Below are 21,945 nucleotides of genomic sequence, written 5' to 3' on the forward strand. Positions count from 1 at the left end.
ACTACACATCCTTTGGGATGGGCATTTGCATGGGGCGACAATGTATTCATGGCCTGCGCTGCCATGATAAACCGATCCACGCTGCGTATACGTAATATTTCACTTTGCATGCACCCTTAAGTGCGAATTGCGCCTGCATGGCCAGTGGCAAAATTTATGCATTGATTGCCTCGATTTATGAGATATCTTCACGCATCCAAATATTGACCCAATCCAGTGGGCACCATGATATGGGATTAAGCTGACAGAGAGAAAGTAATCCATTCAATGCATTTATTAAAATACTACAACATTCATTGAATACTGAAAGTTTTCATTTGTCCTTAAATAATAAGACATTGCTTGAGTTTCTTTAAATTTTAGTCTTCAATATATGGTAATACAATTCATCTTCAATTGGTCAAGTTAAATTTGGATTAAGTTTATTACCACTATTTTAAATAGAAATCATTCAGTTCCTCTCAAAATGAATTTCGGTCACTATTATCCATTATCGTCTGATGGCCGCAAGCTGTTGCCAATTACTTTGGCATTTTTTCTCAGCCATCAAATAGCATTTTTTCTAACTAAATGCACTTTTTGTTTGCAGAACGAAATTGGAACGCTGGCCGAAACCCGTTTATCTCCAATGAGGCGACACATTCGGCGGAAGGAAAATTCATAAATGAAAGCTTCTAATTGCCGGAGAATGACAAACGCGACAAGAAATCAGCGCGAGCGAACAAAAGCAAAGCAAACTTTTTAGGCAGCCCTAAAAGCAGCAGCAGCAGCAGCAGCAGCGAAAGCCGCGAAAATTGAGCCACCGAAGCGGCGGCGATGCTGTTGATGCCCACATCCTGTGGGCCGGGGCCACCACCCACCGACCTCGGCCCCTCATCCTCATTCTCGTCCTTGCCCCCGCCAACCCAACGAGCGGCAGATGATGGAGACACAGTGCGGAGGTCAGGGACCCAGGCCCCAAGGACTATTTCGGGGTCGAGCATTCCCCAATGGCTGATAATCCTCCTCGGTCTCTTCGCCATTCTCGCCCAGACACCAAGCAGCCAGGTGGCCGCCGAGAAGAGTAAACACTGTGAGTACACCTTTCTAAATAAAATTATTTATTGTTTTTCAGTACGTATGGTTAACTAAAAGATTATTGAATTTTACAAATTTAGGAGATTTTTCTTAAAATTTACTGCTAAAGTTACATTTTAAATAAACTAAACATTTTCAGATACTTTCCACTTTAAATTTAAAATTTTATTTTAATGGATTTAGATAGTATTAATATTTAAAAGCATAAGTAAGCTAACACTTTCTTCATATAGGACCATAAACTTTAAAGTCTTATGGCCTAAGCCTCTAAAAACCTGCATTTAAATTTTGCTCTAAAATTATGAGTTGTTCTGTATTACGAAATATCTTCTTAATTAATTCCGAAATAATCGTGCAGAAAACAAACCAAAATCCGGCAGTTTTAAATCTATAACTTTTATCTTAAGTATCCGATTCTGAAATGGTATATCTTAATCGCCTTTGTGCTTTGTTACCTTAAAAACTGCGTTCAAAACTTGGTTTGTAATTTTGGGTAGATTTTTTGCATTTTTAATGATGTAACCCCTTTAAAAATTTTCAAAAAAGTCATGTTTGCAGAAAAGTGACGAAAAACCTGTAGTTTTAAATCCATAACTTTTCATTCCGCCATCCGATTTCAAAGTGGTATATCTTTAAAGGCTTATGGCTTAAGCCTCTAAAAACCTGCATTTAAATTTTGTTTTTAAAATTTGAGTTGTTATTTAAAACGAAATAAATCCTTAATTAATTTCCAAAAAATAGCTTTGCAGAAAAGTTACCAAAGTCCGGCAGTTTTAAATCTATAACTTCTTTCTTAAGTATCCGATTCTGAAGTGGTGTATCTTAATCGCCTTTGTGCTTTGTTACCTTAAAAACTGCGTTCAAAACTTCGTTTGTAATTTTGAGTCGATTTTTTGCATTTTTAATGATGTAACCCCTTTCAAAATTTTCAAAAAAGTCATGTTTGCGGAAAAGTGACGAAAAACCTGTAGTTTTAAATCCATAACTTTTCATTCCGCCATCCGATTTCAAAGTGGTATATCTTTAAAGGCTTATGGCTTAGGCCTCTAAAAACCTGCATTTAAATTTTATTTTTAAAATTTGAGTTGTTATTTAAAACGAAATAAATCCTTAATTAATTTCCAAAAAATAGCTTTGCAAATAGCTTTACCAAAATCCGGCAGTTTTAAATCTATAACTTTTTTCTTAAGTATCCGATTCTGAAGTCGTGTATCTTAATCGCCTTTGTGCTTTGTTATCTAAAAACTGCGTTCAAAACTTGGTTTGTAATTTTGGGTCGATTTTTTGCATTTTTAATGATGTAACCCCTTTCAAAATTTTCAAAAAATTCGTGTTTACAGAAAAGTGCCCAAAAACCTGCATTTCTAAATCTATAACATAAACAAAAATGTCTGATCGTAAAACATTGCTTAAGACAGTAAAGTGTCTTGACTTTCATTAAAATCAAACTACGCAAAAATATTATTTTCATAAAATGTTTTTCATGTAAACAATTTTCGCATTTACCAAAAACTTTTGTCTGTTTAGATAAAAATATATTTTATCATTGACATGTGGGGAAATATTGTGCCATTTTATACATGTCATACACATATTTGTGTACTCAAATATGAAAGTAACGCTTTCCACCCTCCATAAACTTTGCTCGTCTTGTACAATGAAATCTGTCAACAGCTTAGTTTTATGTTTTGTGCGATTTCCTTCGCCTGACAATAAAAATTTGTTTGAGCAAATGTAATAAAAGTGCATTTAAATGTTACTGTCGAACGGATAAATCCGAAAAAAATGAAAATCCTTGAACTATAAACATAAAAGCACCAGGCACTCACGCAAACGTATATACACACAATTACATGGCTGGGCGAAATCATTGTGTGGCAAAGCTCTTGTGGTAATTCATTCACTTTCCGCATATTGTTTATGTGGCGAATAAACAACAAATAAATACATTTTTACGATGCAATGTCAACGTGCACACAGAATTATTTACATGTGTACAAAAGCACGTGCGAAGGCATTCATGCGCCATTTGTATTGGATAAAGCATTTTTCGCTAAGAAAAAAAATGTCTCTTTAGCATAATAACTTAAATCACGATTGTTTACTTAAAAATTTGATATTCAAAAAGAAAATATTCATTATTTATGTTTTACCCAACAGACCTAACATAAATAATAGACTTTAAAGTACTTGCAAGGAAGTAATTTGTACCTAACAAGCCTAGTGTCGGAAATAGTCCGATTATAAACTAGCTGGGAGAAGCGTATGTATATGGTTTCCCCGATATGGCTAAACAGAGAACGGTGACCGCAATTGCCGACCCATGAAATGGAATTTCTCCCTTCTCTGCGCTTCGTGCACAGTGCATTTTGCGTTCCGGCGACGAAAGTTGTTGGCGCAAATTATTTCCGTATTTTAGCATTAAATCATAATTAAAATTTTGAAGTAAAACAACTTACATGCCAGCAATTGGGGGCGCCGCCTCCTTTGCGGAAAGTGGGTTCGAGGATTCGCATTTGGAGGCGGAGGCGTAGTCGGAGTTGGAGTCGCAGCAAATGCGAAAGTTTGCTAGTCGAGGGCGCAGAAAAAGTTCGCTGCATACTTATTTGGGCCTGTTTCCGGTTTGCTGCTGACGCGGCAGCCTTTTTCTCTCCATTTCCCGCCCTTTTTTTCCACCGTGAGTGCTTCGCAGCCTAATTGAAGCCTCCGCGGAAAATAAATCGGGTGACAAGTGTCGATGCTTACTGGGAATTGCTTTCGAACAGACTAAAAACAACCAATTTAGGAAAATAAAAAATAATATATATAAATATAGCTTGGTAAAAGGTTTTAGGATTCTCAAGACTAAAGATTATTTTTTTTTTTTGTTGAGAGTATTTTTTTAGACTATGTGGCCCTTTTGAAAAGAAAGCTACTAATAACAAAATAAAGTGTTAAAAAAAATTGTTATGGAGTTATAGATAATTAAGATAGGTAGATTGCCTATCCATTCCAAAATGCTAAAAACCTAAATTTAGTTTTTAAGGTTCTAATGTATAATGTAACTAATATGATACACATTTTTGTATTCCATTTTTGTATACTATGTTACCCTTTTGAAAAGAAAGCTACCAGAAACAAATCCAATTGTTTACAAAAAATTTTTATGGAATTTATTTAAAAAAATTGTCTTAAAATAATCTTGTCTGAATTTAGTTAGACAGGATGTCTAAGTTTTGCAGTGGTAAAACCTTAAATTTTAATTTAAGGCTCTAATTTTAAAAACAAAATTAATATTAATAAGGGAAAACCTAATTATTTATTTTACCGCTGTTTTCAATAGTCTCCTAAAACTTTCCAACTCGTTCCACTGTGCCCCCCTCTGATAGCGTTTTTCTTGCTCATTTCCGGGCGACGCTTAGTTGCACTCGCTGTTGCTTCTGTCCCTGCTGCTCCTACTCTTGGTCCTCCAGCTCCAGCTCCTGATCCTGCTCCTTATTTGCTGTGGTCACACACCCAGACTCTGACTCAAACTCAAACGCAGACACAACCGCAGGCACTTCCCCTTGTCGGCTGTTCCCGGCAGACTTGCGGCCCACGTGGCGTGTACTTAATTTCCCATGCTCATCGCTGGGGCGCGTTTACGTTTTTACCGGCCACATACTTACCGCCTACCCCGGCCCAATTTCACCCCCTTTTACCCCCTTTACCCAACTCCTTTTACCCCTACTTATTCCGCTTTCGAGCCGCATTGAAGACTTTCCAACTCGTTCAACAAAATTTTGCACAAAAGTTTCATAATTAATTTCATGTTAAGTGGCAATGCGAGTGATGGGCGTGGTTTTGCCAGCCCCTTTTTCCATCCAGCCTCTTTTCCCGCCCACCCCCAAACCCCCCAAAAAAAAAAAAAAAACCTTCTGGACTAGTGTCTTTAATTTGAATTGTCATTTCCTTTCTTCAGCTCTCGAGGCAGCCACTTCGGTGTCGTCTGCCAGGCATCCGGTTGTGGCCACGCCCACTTACTACAACATCCTTTTACCACAATACCCCTCCACTCCCCCCAAACCATCCGCACGTTCAACTTGATTAGCGTAACTTATAATGACTCGCAGGAGCAGCGAGTTTGGGGCCAAAACTTGTTGGGTCTCACTCAAATTCTATTCTGGCAAAACACTTGCAAACGGTTACTTACATAAGCAAATATATACCTACGGGTTTTTGGGGGGTTTTCCGAGGCATTTGCAAGTGGTTTTCATAATTACTTTGTGTGTGTGTGAGCAAACTTTGCGAACTGTCACAGAACCGGAACTCGGCTTTCATGTGCTTGTTAACTCGCCATTTACAAAAATGTGTGTGGTATTTGCTCGTAATTACATAACCATATATTAACAAGCATATTACTTAGCATCTCGCATTTTGATAATTAGATTGCGTTCAATTTAGTTAAATTGGGCATGCGCTTATGGCTGTTAGTTGATGAATATAAAACTAATTAAATATGTTAATAAACACCAAAACTTATAAGGAATTCACTTTCTGGACTTAATTTAATTGAATAAAATAAATAATTTGCTAGAACTCAATTTTGAGCATACATATGTTTATCATTCAACCTTGTTTCAGTGCTAGAAGAAATATTTTTAGAAATATTAAATTCGTATAGGATGAGTATTATATGCAATTAAAGCAAATTTGCACAGTTAAATAATAATGAAAACCAAGAAAAGCTTGGCCAAAGGAAATTGGCTTTTCTTCTTTTTTTAAGGATATTTATTTAATAGATTTCATTTTCATTTTTAATGTGAACATCTTATTGGGTTTTTATGTTTAATGGCGGAAATCTGTAGCTCGCACGCTTTTCCTCAATACATCCCTCCGCCCGCAGTGTGCCATTCTTTGCAATAATGCGAACATTATACAATTTTGAAAATATGTCACGTTGCCGGGATCCAACTCCAACTCCTTCCATTTCCATACTCCAACTCAAACAGAAGCTCTGATGGCCGACTGCCAATAAATTTGTGAGAAAAACAACTGTCGACGAGGACGGAGAAGTGGCATAAAACTTTTGCTCTTTGTGTGGCATAAATGTGAATGAATGGATTTGGACTTGGACTTGAGGCTTAGGAGTGGGACCAACTGGTCCACTGCGGCATATACGTATACATATACCCCATCCTATCCCATCGCATCCCGTCTCGTGGCACATACAAATATTCCAAAATGAGTTTCAGACGAGAGGAGCCCAATGCGGTCTTCCCACGTCAACGGTTGACTTCACAAAGGCAAAAGGGCTGAGGGCGAAGGGGAAAGGAGAAAGGGGCAGGGGGCAGGGGGCAGGGAAAACAGGGACTTTCCATGGGCAATAAATTTTAATTTTCCTTAAATCCTTGCGCATACGAAATGAGATTTGTAACAAGCCGCAGCAATCATCTGATGGCGCTTTCTTTTCACTGCCTGCAAACTTCTCTAAGTGAGAAAATAATGCTATGGCATATCTTGATTAATTGTGAGAATAATTATTTTACTCAAATTCCCTAATGCTTAACCCTTCTATGCCAGTTCTCAAATGGATGAACTTAATCATAATAAAATTCTTGGCTTATTTTTGAAAAAATTCAGTGAAACAAATTACTTGATAAAATAATGTCTTTTGGAAGATTTTAGTAAAAGTTATTGTATTTATCTAGCTATTTGTATCTGTGCTTAATTTGGATTAACTTACTTATGTTAAATTAATTTTGATTTTTTTTTTTAACTTTTAATATAATTTTATACCCAATACTCATTTCTAAAATATCTTTTAAATTTTAAACAGCTTCTTAGCGATATTTGGCGTCTTCGACCTTCGACCTGCTTGTTTCCAATCCCTGGCCCCACTTATAATAAATCTTTGGTGAGTGACGATGACTCAGCTGCTTAGCGATCCCTGGAGAGCGGGGACAGGTCACAGTCAAATGCGCAGATAAATGTTTATGGAAGATAAATTGCAGCCAGCGGATAGAAATCAGGCAACGCATAATAAATTCCATTTGTAGTTGCAAGAAGCTTTGGGCAAAATTAGGGAGTGGAATGGGGTGGGGTGGCAAATTTCGCGAGGGAAGCGATGCCAAATCGAGTATTGATGCGTTGGCATCCCGCGGCATGGTGTCATTGCCAAAAAAGGCCCCTCCCGATCCGAACAACCCACTTATTTTTGCACCCCCTCCATCTGGGCACCGAAAACATGGAGCACGAGTACCGAACAATGAATTCGCTCGATGCGAATTGGTTTTGTGAAATTGTCCACGAACGTGGGCGGATCATTTATCAATATTTCCGCTCTGCTGCTGGAAGCGGAGTAGGTAATCGCTTATTATACCGAATCGGTCGATAAATACAATACACATGTGAGTGGGTGTCCGTGTCCTGTTCCACTAACCCCAACAAAATTTAATTTATGTATTCCCCCCAAAAAAAAAACATCCTGTCAATTGCTTGAATTGGGTGTGACAAATCGAATTTGGGGAATTTCCAAACTTTGGCCCATTTTTAATTGGCTTTACAATGCTTACTTTTTGTCAACCCATCAGTATTTATTTATTCTATTTATTTCCACCCGAAATTTATTTGAAAACTATTTTATTTGCGATATTGACATTTGATAAATTCTGTTTTATTGTATAAACTGTTTTGAATTTTCATTGCCTGTCTACGTTTTTGGTAATCATTTCACATTTGATTATAGGTTTTACAGTTCTCTTTTAATTTTAAGTTGAGCACTATTTACAAATTGTAAAACATTGTGGATTTTCCGAACTGTAAAACACATTGTTGGATTTATCTCTACTTCAATAAATTGCTAATAAATCACAAAATGTACATTTAATTGGAATATTTCACTCATTTTAATTGGCAGCAAAAGGCTGTGCCCAAATACAATTCATATATTGTTCTTTCTGAGAGCCAAAAGATTTCTTCATCAATTTGAGAAAACTTAAAGTAAAAACCGGATTACTTGAGTATTGCATTGATGAATTCCGCAAATCCTGGCAAAAAGAGATAAAACGAGGGAAAGTGTACGGGTGGGGCCACAAAGGGGCATAAAATGAGTTGAACATTCCGGGCATTGTGCCTTCAGTTAAGCACATGAATCCCTTTTGTAATCAAATGCACAGAAAATTGTATTCTATTCAAGAAAAATCCACAGTGAGTCCCAAACCTCTTTCGTGTCTTCCTGATGGGCTTTGTATCGGCCAGGGCTTTCCTTATGTACTAATACTAAATATATATATATATACATATATACATATATTTTTGTGTCCTGTATCCTTAGCCGAGCTTGTGTGCGCGTGATCCACTTAGGCGTTGCACAGAAGTGAATCCACGCGGCCGCAAAACAAAGCGTGGAAATTATCTTCCCGAGCTGAGATTCCAACGGGGGGCGGACCGGTGGGCGTGGCCGGTGGCTGAAAGAAAAATATTACAAGAAGCGCCTAGACAATAGCACCGAAATAAGTAAACAACAATAATAAAATAAAATAATAAAAGAAAATAAAAGAAAAGAAAAGGGAAAGCTGGAGAAAAGACGCAGCACCAAACAATGGCGTAATAAACTAACGGTGAAGCTAAACTCGCCGGCAAAACTATGCAAAAAGTTTTTGCTTTGTTTCGCAGCAGCAGTAGCAAAAATGGAATTAATAAAGGGAAAAATGATTTTCGAAAAATATTTAAGCCCCATTTTATAGGCCAGATAAGACCAGCCGAAGGGCAGTGCAAATTTAATTAACAATTTGTGCGAGGGCTAAAGCAAACAAAAGCCACGCGGACCTTTGGCCGAACACTGCACATCCCGGGGGGCTCAGCTGGACTTACCTTCTCGTCCCGGACTGTCCGGCGATGATCTAGTCCGGGAATTGAGTAGCCCTTCGATGACAAGTTGAGAGCTCTTTGACAAGTTCTTAATGAAAAGTTGAGAGGCGCACATAATTAAACTGCCTTTTGCGAACGCAACTGCCAAAGTTTGTTCAATCAGCAAAGGAAATAGAGCAAGGTCCTTCGTCCCGAGTGTAGCAGGAAAGTTCCATTTTATTTGGAAACGATGCGTTCAGTACAGTCCTTTTCATTAGTAAGTAAATGGAAAACTAACAAAAATTCCTCTCTTTTTTATACATTTCTTTCAAATACAATTAAACTAATGAATGAAAAGGCTGGTAAAAAGAGTTTCCAAATGCTTTTAATAATTTAACATTCCTTAACTTACAGAAAACTAAAAATCTAGTGACTTTCATAATATTTCGCTAGAGAACTCAGTGCAATCAAAAAGTTGTAAAAAAATTTGCTTAAAAGCTTATTACACAATTAGGTGCCTAAACTTACAATCAACTAAACTTTTAATGGGACTTGTTTAAATTTTTTATCGCTTGAGAAGTCAATGCTATCAGAGGGAAAAATGTGCAATATAAATTCTAAAACTTTTGACTATTCAAACACTTTGACAAGCGACAATTCGCTTGATTATTGCCATGAAATGGAGGGAAAACGAACGAGAGACGGCCAGACTTCGCTGAGTCTTATCGTCTGGCCCATTTCAGGCATGTCCTTTTCGCCAGCTCCTGTTTGTGGGCATTTGCCTCGGGTCCTGCCTGCCAGTCTCTCAGTCGCCCAGTCTCCCCATAGTTCCTTCATTAGTTTGGCACTTCATCTTGGCTGCACGCTCGAGTGCCTCTGCTCTGAGGTTGCCACATTCTGAAAAGTGACAAAAGTTTAATGATGCGTTTAAGTTGCACGTGGCATGCCTCTTGCCCCTTTCCCCTTGCCCCTTGGCACCCACTGATTTCACTGCAGGACTCTCGACAGCATGATTTGATGAGCTCCACGCACTGCCATGCTCCTTCCAAAGGAGCAGCACTCCCAAAAACTGCAGCTGTCAGCATCTTATTGATTTTTATCACGTAACTCCCAGACAAATTATGGTGTGTAGGTACTCGGGCACTTAACATCGGCTGTAGGTCACCGATACACAGAAAACCAATATCTCATTCCGCTTATGGCTAAAATTTAATTATTATGAAAACATTTAAGTCAAAAGCAACGGGAGTACACAAATCTATAAATTTTGATTTATCAGCAACAAGATTTTCTTTTTCTGATCTCTTAATATTTATAAAAAAAAAAATTAGATCACTTACATAGGTAATTTAATTGAATAAAATTGTCCATAAAACTGTGTAAGCTATCTAAATTCAAAGATACAAATGTGAAACAATTCCTAAAGATTTTAGAAGAATCCCTTAGGAAACCAACAATATCAATTAAATATGAAGTTAATTTGGTTAATGTATTTTCTGAACTTTTTATGTATGTTCTTAATTTACATCCCTTAAATCTTTATACGATATTAAATTTAATATGTAAAATAGATAGGCAATGTTTGGTGAGTTAACCCATATTAAGCCTGATTAATTTCATCCACTTTGGAGTCCTCCAACTGCTTGAACTGAATGAGTATCACCAAGTATGTGGTCACAGCCGAAAAGATCTTGAAAAGCGTGGAGTTGTCAATGGCAAAGAATCCGTAGGCGGTGAACTGCAAATCCTGCTTAATGCTCTTGGTGAGGAACTTGTCGATGAGGTTCTGGAACTGTCTACTTTTGCCGTATACCCTTGCCAGAATCTGGACCGTACTATTCGCCTCGGATGCCAGGCAGTCGCAGGCGCTGCAGATCATGGCCATGGTGATGGTTTCGGCCAGCACCCAGGCATAGGATAGACCCATGGTGTCGGCCACATTTTCCTGAAGGCAGAATGCATCTAAGCGTTGGTTGAGGAATCCAATTCGTTGCGCCAAACTCCTCAGTAGAGTCCGCAGATAAATGGCAAAGACAGTGGAGTAGAGCAACTGCAATGAGTAGACCAGGAGCAGGATGACCTGCTTCTTGTAGTTAATGCCACTTCGAAAGTGGATGTAGTAGAAGGCCACCGCGAGTACTCCAAGTGCTGCCGTTCCGACCAGGATGCTCACATTCCGGCAGCTGTAGTTCTCCCGGAAGCCACTGATCACCAGATACTCATCGATTTTGGCAATATCCCGCAGAGTTCGAAAGTGCCTGGATGCATGCAGCACACTGGACAAGACCATCATCGTATAGCTGCCGATGCAGAGGAGTGTCTCGATGGTCCGGTTGATTTCCTCAGTGTCCCCTTGGTTATTGGCCACCAATCTGTATTCGCTGGACGCGAAGAGCACGTCGTGGCCGAAAAAAAGGGAGCTAATCAATATAGTTAAGGCCACCAGGCGTCCATACCAGCGACCCAGTCTGCCAAACCGAAAACTCTCCTCTTCGTTCCCTGCATAAAATGGAAGCAAGGCGTAGATCTGCGATGGCCTGGCTATAGCTCCAATATCCTGCACGATCTTCATCCCGGAGTTGTGTGTTTACTAAGAGTTACAAAAATAAAAATGGTAGCCCTTTAGTTCTAAAGCAGGTTTTGTTGATTTATTACCTTTAATTGATAGTAATAAAGACTAAATGGACATGGTAGTATGATATCATCGCACTTAAGCTTACATATAACAGTGAAACCTATTATATGGTTGTTTTTGCTATCGAACTCCAAACAAAATAGTTCTAGAAAGAATATTAATACCTTCGAAAGTAACCATTTTGTAAAACAAAACTTGTAAATACCAATGGAGTTTATATTTGGTTCGACCAAATATTTAATAGTAAGAAAAGAGCAATGTCAAGCCAACGTAAATATTATTAGCTAAAAAATGGGACTTTAATATTTCCTTTAGTTTTAATACTTAAGACTTTTGAATTTGTATATAATAAGCATAATAGTAGTCTGTCAGAAAAGTTACAAAAATGAACATCGCATCAACTTGGCAACATCTCCAATTAATTTGATCAGAGGCTAATATGGCTGCACTCCGAAATCATGAGCGATGAGTGTGCTAAGTAGTTCCCGTGGGTGAATGACAATCATTGGGTAATTACGAGCTAATGCGACCTGTCATAATTGTGGGCCGACATAAATGCCCGCGGAACTTGAAAGCCTGTCCGATGCGCCACGCAAATTGCCCAATTACTTTGACAAACCGCCGGCGGTGAGCGGAGCTCGATGACTCGGACATTCCGGGGGCCAAGGGAAGCGGCAAATCCAGTGCCCAAATGGAGATTATGCTCATTATGCAAACGCCTTCCACGGATGAGCTCGAGGTCGAAGACGTAGTCAGCCAGGCGAAAGGCATTTACTTCAATTATTTCATTAAAGCGGCAACAGCAGCGACAAAAGTCCTGGGGCGTCATCAGCGTCATCCTTGTGGCCATCGCAATGCCTCCAAGATGCCATCGCCATCGCCATTTCGGCATTTCGGTAGCGCTAATGGAGCGTGTGTGTCCGGCGCCAGCTGTCGGAGCCAGCAGCTCCGGCTTACTCAACTGGACGGAGCCTAGGTCCTAGGATACTGCACACAAAACAATTTTCTACATTTTTGTAGAAGCACAGAGAGATAGGCCTAAAATGTTAACAAATAACTTTAAAATACTCAAATATAACATAGCCTTAAGGTTTAAATTAAACATGTTTTAAATGCAAAACAATTTAAAACTATTGCCCTTAAAATATTGCGTTTGTAGTATATCTATGGGGGTCTTTTTAAATTGGAAACACTAATAAATGTTTTAGATTTGATAAATGAATTCCAACAATTACACCAATAAAAGGTTCTCTTCTCAATTAAGTTTAAAAATTTAAAATACCTTAAAATAACTGTAAAATATTTTCAAATTTTTTTTTTTTTTATTTTACGCATGTTAAATGCTCAAGAATATCATGATGTTTTATTTATTTACAGTATCAAGTACATAGAAGAAAGCCTTCAATATCAATACATCTTATTTATACTTTTATAAATTTGAAATAAATGAATAAAATTTATAAATTTAAAAACTAAAGAGCACGTTGTTGGTTGTGCCCTCAGTGTATAGTTGCGAGGGCGATGACTTCACACGGACGCCGAGGGTCATTCGGGGGTCAGTAAAATTCAATATCGAAGCTCAGGAAATTCATTGTTTAACCTTTGTTGCTTAAATTGCTCAAATTCCTGCCATTAGTTTGACAAACGAGCCAGCGAAATTATTTTGTTGCAGCCAACTTGCCGGGCACATCCGGAATGAAAAGGGGGCGTTGGGGGCTGGGGGCGTGGATGATCGAAAACCGACCAGATTTCGGGCCAAAGTTTTTGCACACAGCAAACCGAGCACCGGGTACAGAAGCAAAGGCAACTTTGAACCCCCGGCTCCACCACAAATCTCCATCCACTACAAACCGCCCACGAAACTTTCGTCCAATCCTCCAATCCTCCAATCCTCCTCGCTTTGGGGCACGCACTAAGCTTGCCCCGGTTGCGGTTTCGTTACCGTTGCCAGCCATTGTTCCCACTGCTCCTTGTGGCATCCACATCCACTTGCACATCCAGCAGCCTCGACACGGTGGCCATCCCCGGTTATTCCATTTGCTGCAGATTTATTTGTGGTTTTGCATAATCACTGAAAATTAGTTTAAAATATTTACATTAAATTTGCATCGCAAGGTCTGGGGACTGGGAGCTGCAGGAAATCCTAAGTATAAGCCCTTAAATGGGCATTAGCCTGCTGGCCGGACTCAAGCAGAATCTCCAAGAGAGGTCTAATTAAATAAGCCCCTTGATTAACTAGAATAAATTAAAATCCACAGTTATTGCAGGCAGTTTTTGAAGGGATTCTGATTTATTAAGGCTGCTTGATGAGCGAGCAGTTTGAAGTAAGGAACCGTATACTTTATATTATAAAGTATACGCAGCGTTGTTTAACTTTTAACTTGTTCAAGTTGAAATTCAAAACACTTTCGGCCTATACTAAAATATGACGATTTTATTATTTCTACCAAAGAGTTTATCAATAACTACAAAAATAGCTACGAAACTTTGCAAACACATTTCAAATGAGAATCGAATATCGAATGCCCGTAAAAGTTAAACTGATTTAACCACTTTATCGAACTACTAACATAAACAAGAAGAGTCGATAAATATTGAGTCAGTTCTCCTCGTATATTTTGTTTTGCCATCCAAAACTTTTCCGTAGTCAGCGAATTATTTGCTAAAGCATCTTTGAAACTTTCTCTAATCACAATTCGGCATAAAGTTAGATTCATCAAATAAACTTAACGGAATCTCCGTTTGCAATTGCAATACACCTGCCAGTGTATTTGCAATGCTCAGTGATTATCCTTGGGAATATCCTTTGGGAAATGCTTTGGCTGCGACTCGCTTGTTTACGTTTCTCAACGCATATAATAATTCCCACCTTGCAATGCTTCTAGTTCTACTCTATATAAGTCAATGCTCTCAGGCTACGAAGCACAAGTCATACACTCAAAATAATAAATTAAAATAATGTGCTCTTAAAAGTTAAAAAAAAAAAATATTATAAAAATATCAAATGATAAATATGATTCTTGTTATATATCAAATTAAAGTATTTTTGAAAAGCATAATATAATAGTTTTATTCAGCCAAAAAAAAAATGTCATGAAAACTGAACTATTTTTATTCGAATTTTAAACTGTTGGGTATGAACAATTTCTCAATAAGATTAATATAAATTTATTATAAATTTATAAAAAAAAGGTCTTTAGACTACAGTTTTAAACTCTTCGGTATATAAATGAAACTAAAAAGTATAGAGGTTATGTTATTTAGTATAAAACTAAAACTTAAACTTTAAGACACCCCTATCAATTTATTTATCAACCTAAATAAAACAAAATATTGTAAATCATGTAGTAAATCCTTAAATGCAGAAATTTTTCCCAGTGTAACTAGGGTTGCCTTTATTTGCGAAGGTCGACCCTTGCGTGTGACTGTGGCCCAAGAAAGCAGGAGCAGCACAAAGTTAGAAAGCAGAGTAAACATCATTTCCCAGCCAGAGAAAACGAAGACATTTGAAGACATCTAGTGTCCTGTGGGACTAGAGAATGGGCAAAAAACTGCACTTGGAGTTTGGGCCAAAACGCATTTGGGACCACCAAACACTTCCGGCATCCCTTTTACCGTCCTCGGCCGGAAGCATTAAGCTGCAGAATGGCTTCTCCTCCTGCGGGGGCCATTACCAATGCGATTTTGGAGTGCGGCAAGTTATGGTGACGACCAACGACTTGGACGTTCGCAGATTGTTTGCGAATAGCCTTTGGCAAAATAGGGATTTTAACCATCACGATAAGTCCAAGGGAACGGCTAAATAAAAGACTTTGCGCGTGCTACTCAAATTGCAACATAAAAAGACTCTCAGCTACTACAAAACAGTTCTTGTGGCATTATTAGTCTATTAATAACGCGGGAAACAAAGCCTTCAAATTAATTATGCCAGTTTTAATCCTTTTGGCAGTGGCTCTGACTTAGCAAATGACATTCCGACCGAGTAATCCCGGCCATTAACTGAAAAATTGGCTTTGGCTAGCAGATGAGACTCAGTCAGTTTTGGATTTGATATTTTCATGAACACGCCGACCAGATTGAGCTTCTTTTTTTTTTGCTATGCCATCTCCCTTTTGATGTGGGACACACTCAGGATTTAAGCCCGGCATTATCCCTAATTTCGAAAATGCCGTTTTCCTGTGTTTTTGCTGCCCAGCCATCAAAACTAAGCCCGGCCTCCAGTACAAGATTCCATTCGAGGACCGACTGGTTTTTCCCCCCTTATTTTTTGCCCTCGTTATCTGTTTTATGCTGCTCCTCCATTTATTTTCCTCCTTTTTCCCTGCGAATGCATAAACAAATTGAAGATAAACATACTTATGTGTGAATATCTCTATGCGAGAGGGCACTGAGACGAAAAATAGAGACATTCTTCAGAAACTAAACAAAAATATAAGAGCATATAAGTATTTTGCCAATTTTGAAGTCCACTTTTTTTCTTGAGTTTAAAATTTGCTTTTTATACTATAAAATATTACAACTATATTCAATTTTCTTTAAAAAAAAAAAACAAATTGGGAAATAAATGTTTTAATCAGTTTTATATTATTAGTTTTATAAAACTACTTGGGAAGGAAAAAATAAAATGGTATATAAAAAGCCTTGCGAAATATTGTGTTAATACTTAACATTTAAGAGTTTTTATCTTTAAATTACCTTAATTTTTTTCAAGTGCAAGCAAATGGCTCATGAAAGAACTGAACTTGAAACATGTTGCAATTTCAGCCAACAGATCCGCGATGCCGCCTCCTCTGCAAATGGAATTGTTTTCCCTGAAGCCGACAACAATTGTGTCAGAAATGCCTTAATTTATAGAAAATGTATCTGCTAGATGGGAATGGACTCCATCTCCAATGCCATCTCCATCTCCATCGCCATCTCCATCTCGAAGCTGGCTGCCAAGAGTGTCACATGGGTTTCAACGTCCTGCGCGGCTTTCGTTTGTCTTTCACTTCACACAGAGCACCCGACAGCCCGAAGGCAGCCACCATTTGCTCTGGTCCTTTGCCCAACCCAAACCCGACTCCCCCAAGAGCCACTCCCACTTCCGCCCCCTATCTATCTCGGAATATATCTCCATCCGCCGGGGGCCCAGCGCAGATGCATGATAATCCCGATACGTACATGAGGGTAAACACAGTCAACTCCACTCACTCCTCGCAATCCTGTCCAGAAATGATTGAGGGATTTCTGGCCGCCTAGGAGTCAATGATAAGGCAAGCGGCAACCGAGCACTTTGCGCTCCATTTTCACTCCACCCAACGTAATTGATATTTTACAATTGTCTCTGCCGGTTCATTTCCTTTAGCCCAACCCCCCCCCTTATCCTTATCCTCATGCTCATCGTCTCAGTGGCAAATTGTGCAGAAATTCTATTTCTATTTCTCACTTTTACCGCCCTCCGCCCAAGTTTGGCACATGGCATGGTGCAGATGTAGATACGGATGCGGATGCGGATTCAGAATCAGATTCAGATGCACATGGATCTGCCGGAGCTGCACCATTTGTCGCTGTCGATGTCCCACTCCCAGCTGAGTGAAATTATTCAGCCGGCAGCAGCTGCAAGTGAATTTATCAGGACGATAAAGGCTCCGAAAACATAACTTCTGATATACATATTCAGGAGTGCAGCGGTAATCTCTTCCAACCGAATTCCTCCCGAAAGTCGTGTACTTTTTCAAAACTATCTGAGGAGCCAAAAGATTTATCGAGTTTGATCTGGTAGATAGAAATTATATATTTTAGTTAGGAAATATCTAGTGTTTAAATTTTAATAACAATCACAAAAATCTCCAAGAACTACTTATTAAAGATTTTTGCTGCTATAATTTTAATTTAATAGTATTTTTATTTTAGTTACATCAGTTAGTTTTTGTTACATTAATTTATTATTTTTTTCTTAACCTACGAAGCGTATTCATAAAGTCATTAGCCAGTCAAAATATAAACTATGGTAGTATTTTGTTGGTATCATGATTATAAACCATTACATAACGCTAATCGGTTAATTCCTCGTTAAGGTCATGACTCGTGAGTTATTTTTCACTGCCTTTGTTTACTCACTAGAATGTTGAGTAGAATGTGGCTAAGTGCAGAGGAAGCCAGCGGAAAAGCTGCCTCCAAAAATTTCCACTACCTGAAAGGCCACGGAAAATTACTAACCAAGTGGCTTGCGGCCAATTTGTGCAGGTGGCAAAGGAGGAGCGGAACCACGCCCCCTTTTCACCTCTTGTTCCACGCCCATCAGAGCTTCTTTGAGCTACACTCTGCTATTTACTTTGCCGGAGATCAAAGCGAAATGTATAACGAAATTGCCAATTACATATAAAGCAGGAAAAACTGTCTACCTAGTGAGGCAGTTGGGAAACATTTCATTTCATTTTTTTTGGGGCCGAAATACACATAGAAAAGAATCGGACTATATCAGTTTTTATATGTCACAAAATTAAATTTAATTCAGTTAATATTGAAACATCTTTTTTACACAAACAACAACGTAAAATAATAAATATTTCAAGTTAATAATATTCTTTGAAAATTCAGAATAAATTTTGTTTTCAAAAAAGTATGCTATTCTTTTAGCGAACTTAGTATTTGCCGTATTTTTTCTCTGTGTATTGGAGCAATAGGGGCTAAAACAAAGGGCAGCCAAGTCTGTCAGCAATTCAATCCAAATTGTGAATTCAATTTTGAAGTTGGCAACGCGGCGAGGACAACATTTGTGACCGAAAATGAGGCATTTGCAGGCGAGCCAGGAGCTCACATGATGGCTCTTTTTGCCATCATCCAGTGCCGGGGCGTAAAACGAATTTGTAGTGAATTCCTTGGGCGTGCTCCTGCTCCTGCTCCTGCCCCCCGTGCTGTTCCACATCTCCGCTTGCCAGGATGCGGCGTCATCTTTTCGTGTGCGTTTTATTGGGGGCGAAATTGAATTAGTGCGGCGGCGGGAGCGGAAGCGGTTGCTAGGCAGGAAATTGCCTGAAATCAGGCGCACGTAAGCTTAGGGGGTGCCCCCCACTTAAACTCGCCCATTGCCTTAAACCCTCCCCCTCCCTCCCTCTTACACACATTATTATGTTTCATTATAAACCCGCCCCAATGTCCTGCGTTGGTTTTATGGTGTAGTTGCTATATGTACAAAGTCCAGGGCTTCATTTGCATGCCGCTACGTGGATGTCCAGCTGGCCAGCTGGCGGCGGAGCTCCTCGCCTCCAAATGGCTCTCGTTTCATGTTAATGCATTTGGCACTTAAGCGCCATAGTTTGCGCCATCAAACTAATTAAAAGTTGCTTAAATAATGTGATATTATTTTCGCATTGCCGCCTGTCTGCAGCTGGGCTTTGACTTCCTCTTCCACTTCCACTTCCACTTCCACTTTTCGAAGCTCGTCGACGTTGAGGTCGTTTTGATTGAGCCGGGGCAAATTAAAAGTTCAGCACGGAAACTGTCTCCTTGGACCACTCAAACTAATCACACAAATCACTAAAAATGGCCAACGATGGCAAAGTTATTTTAAAAAGTATATATTTCCCTCTAAGACTATGATCTCGAATGGGGTGAAAAGTTGGCTAATGTGCTTACATTAGCAAATTAAATACTTGGGAAACTCTAATTGTTCAAAAACTATAGTTATATAAAATACAATTTTAAGTGCGCATAGAAAATAGAGTTTTTAAAAAGTTATATTAATCTGCAAAGCTGAAAAACAGATTCAAGTTTAGATTTAAAAGCTAATGTTTTAAGATTCTGTAACTTCATTTTTAGGACATACCCGTATCTCTACAAACTCTCATAGTTTTATGTTTGGTTAACAATATTATTAAGCTGCCAAATCAATCAATGCAAGATGTAGACTTTTGTAAATTTATAATGGAGAAACTTTAATAAAGAACTGGTTATAATAAGTCTATACTTTTTTGGTAACTGTGAGAGTATATAAACTTTTACTTACCAAAGTTATCTTTCTTCCTTTTTGTATATTTAAATATCGTTTTGCCACTCTTTTGAAGTTACTCCCAAATGTTATAAAGGCCATTCCCTGCTCGGTTTACGACCAGATTAGGTATTAACGTGTGCGTTGAATTCGTGATCAGACTTTATGCAAATCCACCGCATCCAGTTGCCCAACTGCAGTCTGGAAAGGCATAATAAACGCAACTAGTGAGCACGGAAACATGTGCAAGTAATACGCGAAGCGAAGCGTAAATGAATTTTTCATCCTTCCATTAAAATTTAAGTGCACATTTTCCGGCGCAGCGCACGAGACGCCGCAATGCCATTAAGCCAAAGGAAGTTGCCAGCGGAGACGTCCTGCAGACTTTTTTGAGGCACTGTCGGCTTGAGGGTGCTATGGTGAAGGGCTGGTGGGGTATTGGGGTGCTTAGATGGAACTCTTGAGTCTACCCTACATGTGGGTTATGGAATTATTAAAAAATATATACACTCGGTATATATGCACGTTTTGCTTTCCACAGTTGCAAGTGAGAAATATGACTTCTTTTCAACGACTTGTAGATGTCACATAATCAAACAAATGAAGAAGTTAGAATGAATGGTTCTATTTTGTTTATATATTCATTTCTATGTTCTGAGTTTCTGATACCAAAATATGGCCTCATTATAATACAGCCAAAGAAGGTTGCGGTAAGTAATAGGTGTTAATATATAATGTAGGTACCTTATTACTAACCAATTAAAATACTCACTTTAGCAATATTGAGACAAATGAAATGGCAACTCATTTAAGAAATCAGACTGTGTAATGAGTACTTTGAGGATATTTAATTACTTTTTTCTCTTTGCTGACAAATTGATTTTCTAACATTTAAGAGTATTTTCAAAATAGTATGTTTCTTGCGTATATTTGCAGATTACATGCAGTCGCTGTGTAAGAACCACTTCCTGCAGCAGCTGTATCGGAAAATCGATGGGGCCGTGCTGTGGTCGCAGAACGAGCGGAACCTGGACTGCATCATTACCTTCCAGACGCACTCGGTGCTGCAGCGCTTCATGCTCCGCTTCGACATGCTGCAGCTCGACTGCAACGATCACCTGCTGGTCTACGATGGAGCCCATGCCGTGGCCACGCCCAAGGTAATTATATCGATACGCCCCCAAGAAAGGGGCCCTGGAATCCCTGGAATCCCTGGAAGTGAATATGAAACCCGCCTGTGCATTCCATATGAGCCCCATATTTTTTTATTAGCGATTTGCTCATTTGCATATGTAAATCGAAGAGCTAACGCCTATCTGCTGTAGAGGACTTTACACTCATATCGTTCTATACGCTTGCACTGAGAAGAAATCTTAGGAGTAAGAAAATATGCCTTTTCGGTTGATAATTTCTTTAAAACATACCACTTTGTATAGACAAGTAGTTTGTTTTTGATAATAGGGATTTTAGGGATTTTTATACGTCCAAATGTGACCTGTTTTTGGATGTTATGAGTAAATACTATTACTAGTTATTTGAGTTATGGGTTTTAAGTTCATCTCTACCCTTCATCTCTGGTTTTTATGTAGCTCTATTGGTCAACAGATATCTTTAAAATGCACACATATACATATTTCACATAAATTGAATTGGTAATTCAAAAGTTTGTTCGAAATAAAATATATGTGTTGTTTTGAGATTTTCCCAACTGAAATCAATTACAATTTTATTCTCAACTTTTTCCTGAGTGCATCAGTGCATCTGTGCACTGCATTGGTTTATTGATTCGCCTGGAAATGGCTAATCATGTGAGTGAGTCGACCAACGCCGTGTGAACAATTAAATTGTGGTAGCAACGCAGTCTGAGGCAGCACTTGTACATGAGCACGAGTATCGGATATGTGCTTCGATTCGGATTCCCGGGAGAAGGAGAATGATTGTCGAGGGTTGTGAAAGTGCAGGGAGCTGTAATTATGTGCATACGTTCGGCGACATATAAGGTTTCAGTATCTGCAGTTGGATGTGGGTGCACAGTAGATTGAATTATTAGGAAGTGAACTGTGAAACAGGCAATTCAAATTAGAATCACTCATGGCAGAGCGATATGTATGCAAATGCGTATATGTATGCTAAGTGAATTAAGTGATGTTGCTTCTCCAGTTTTGCCATCAAATGAAAGTCATCGTTTCTCTTGCAGCCTAGTGTGCAAATCAGGTTTCCCCTCTATTTATCAATTGTATCAACAATATACCGCCCACAGAAATATAAATATTTATTTATGGATTTTTGTTTCGTTTGTTTAACCATCGGAAACACCGATGTGTTTACAGGGGGGGCGGGGGGATGGGTAATGTATATTTAATTTCTCCCAGATGGGAGACGATACTATCCAGGCCATCAGCGTGCATATTCAGATATTTGCATACCTTCATTATGGAATCATTTGCTAACG

At 38.7% G+C, this 21,945-nt stretch overlaps 2 protein-coding genes across 3 annotated transcripts in view; one reads left to right on the forward strand and one right to left on the reverse strand.

The window, feature by feature from the left end:
- Positions 1–21,945, forward strand: part of LOC108135611 — a 35,037-nt gene that overhangs the window by 6,035 nt on the left and 7,057 nt on the right. For both annotated transcript variants that reach the window (XM_017256426.2, XM_017256427.2), the window contains exons 2-3: positions 590–1,072; positions 20,430–20,653. In XM_017256426.2, coding sequence (XP_017111915.1) covers positions 817–1,072; positions 20,430–20,653 — 480 coding nt within the window. In that variant the 5' untranslated portion in view covers positions 590–816. The remainder of the gene's footprint in view (positions 1–589; positions 1,073–20,429; positions 20,654–21,945) is intronic.
- LOC108135612 (gustatory receptor 68a) lies at positions 10,450–11,476 on the reverse strand. The gene has a single exon (XM_017256428.2). The coding sequence runs from the start codon at positions 11,456–11,458 to the stop codon at positions 10,487–10,489; it is 972 nt and encodes a 323-aa protein (XP_017111917.1). The 5' UTR covers positions 11,459–11,476; the 3' UTR covers positions 10,450–10,486.

The sequence above is a fragment of the Drosophila elegans genome, unplaced genomic scaffold (assembly GCF_018152505.1).
Source record: "Drosophila elegans isolate 14027-0461.03 unplaced genomic scaffold, ASM1815250v1 contig_208, whole genome shotgun sequence".
Classification (NCBI taxonomy): Eukaryota; Metazoa; Arthropoda; class Insecta; order Diptera; family Drosophilidae; genus Drosophila; species Drosophila elegans.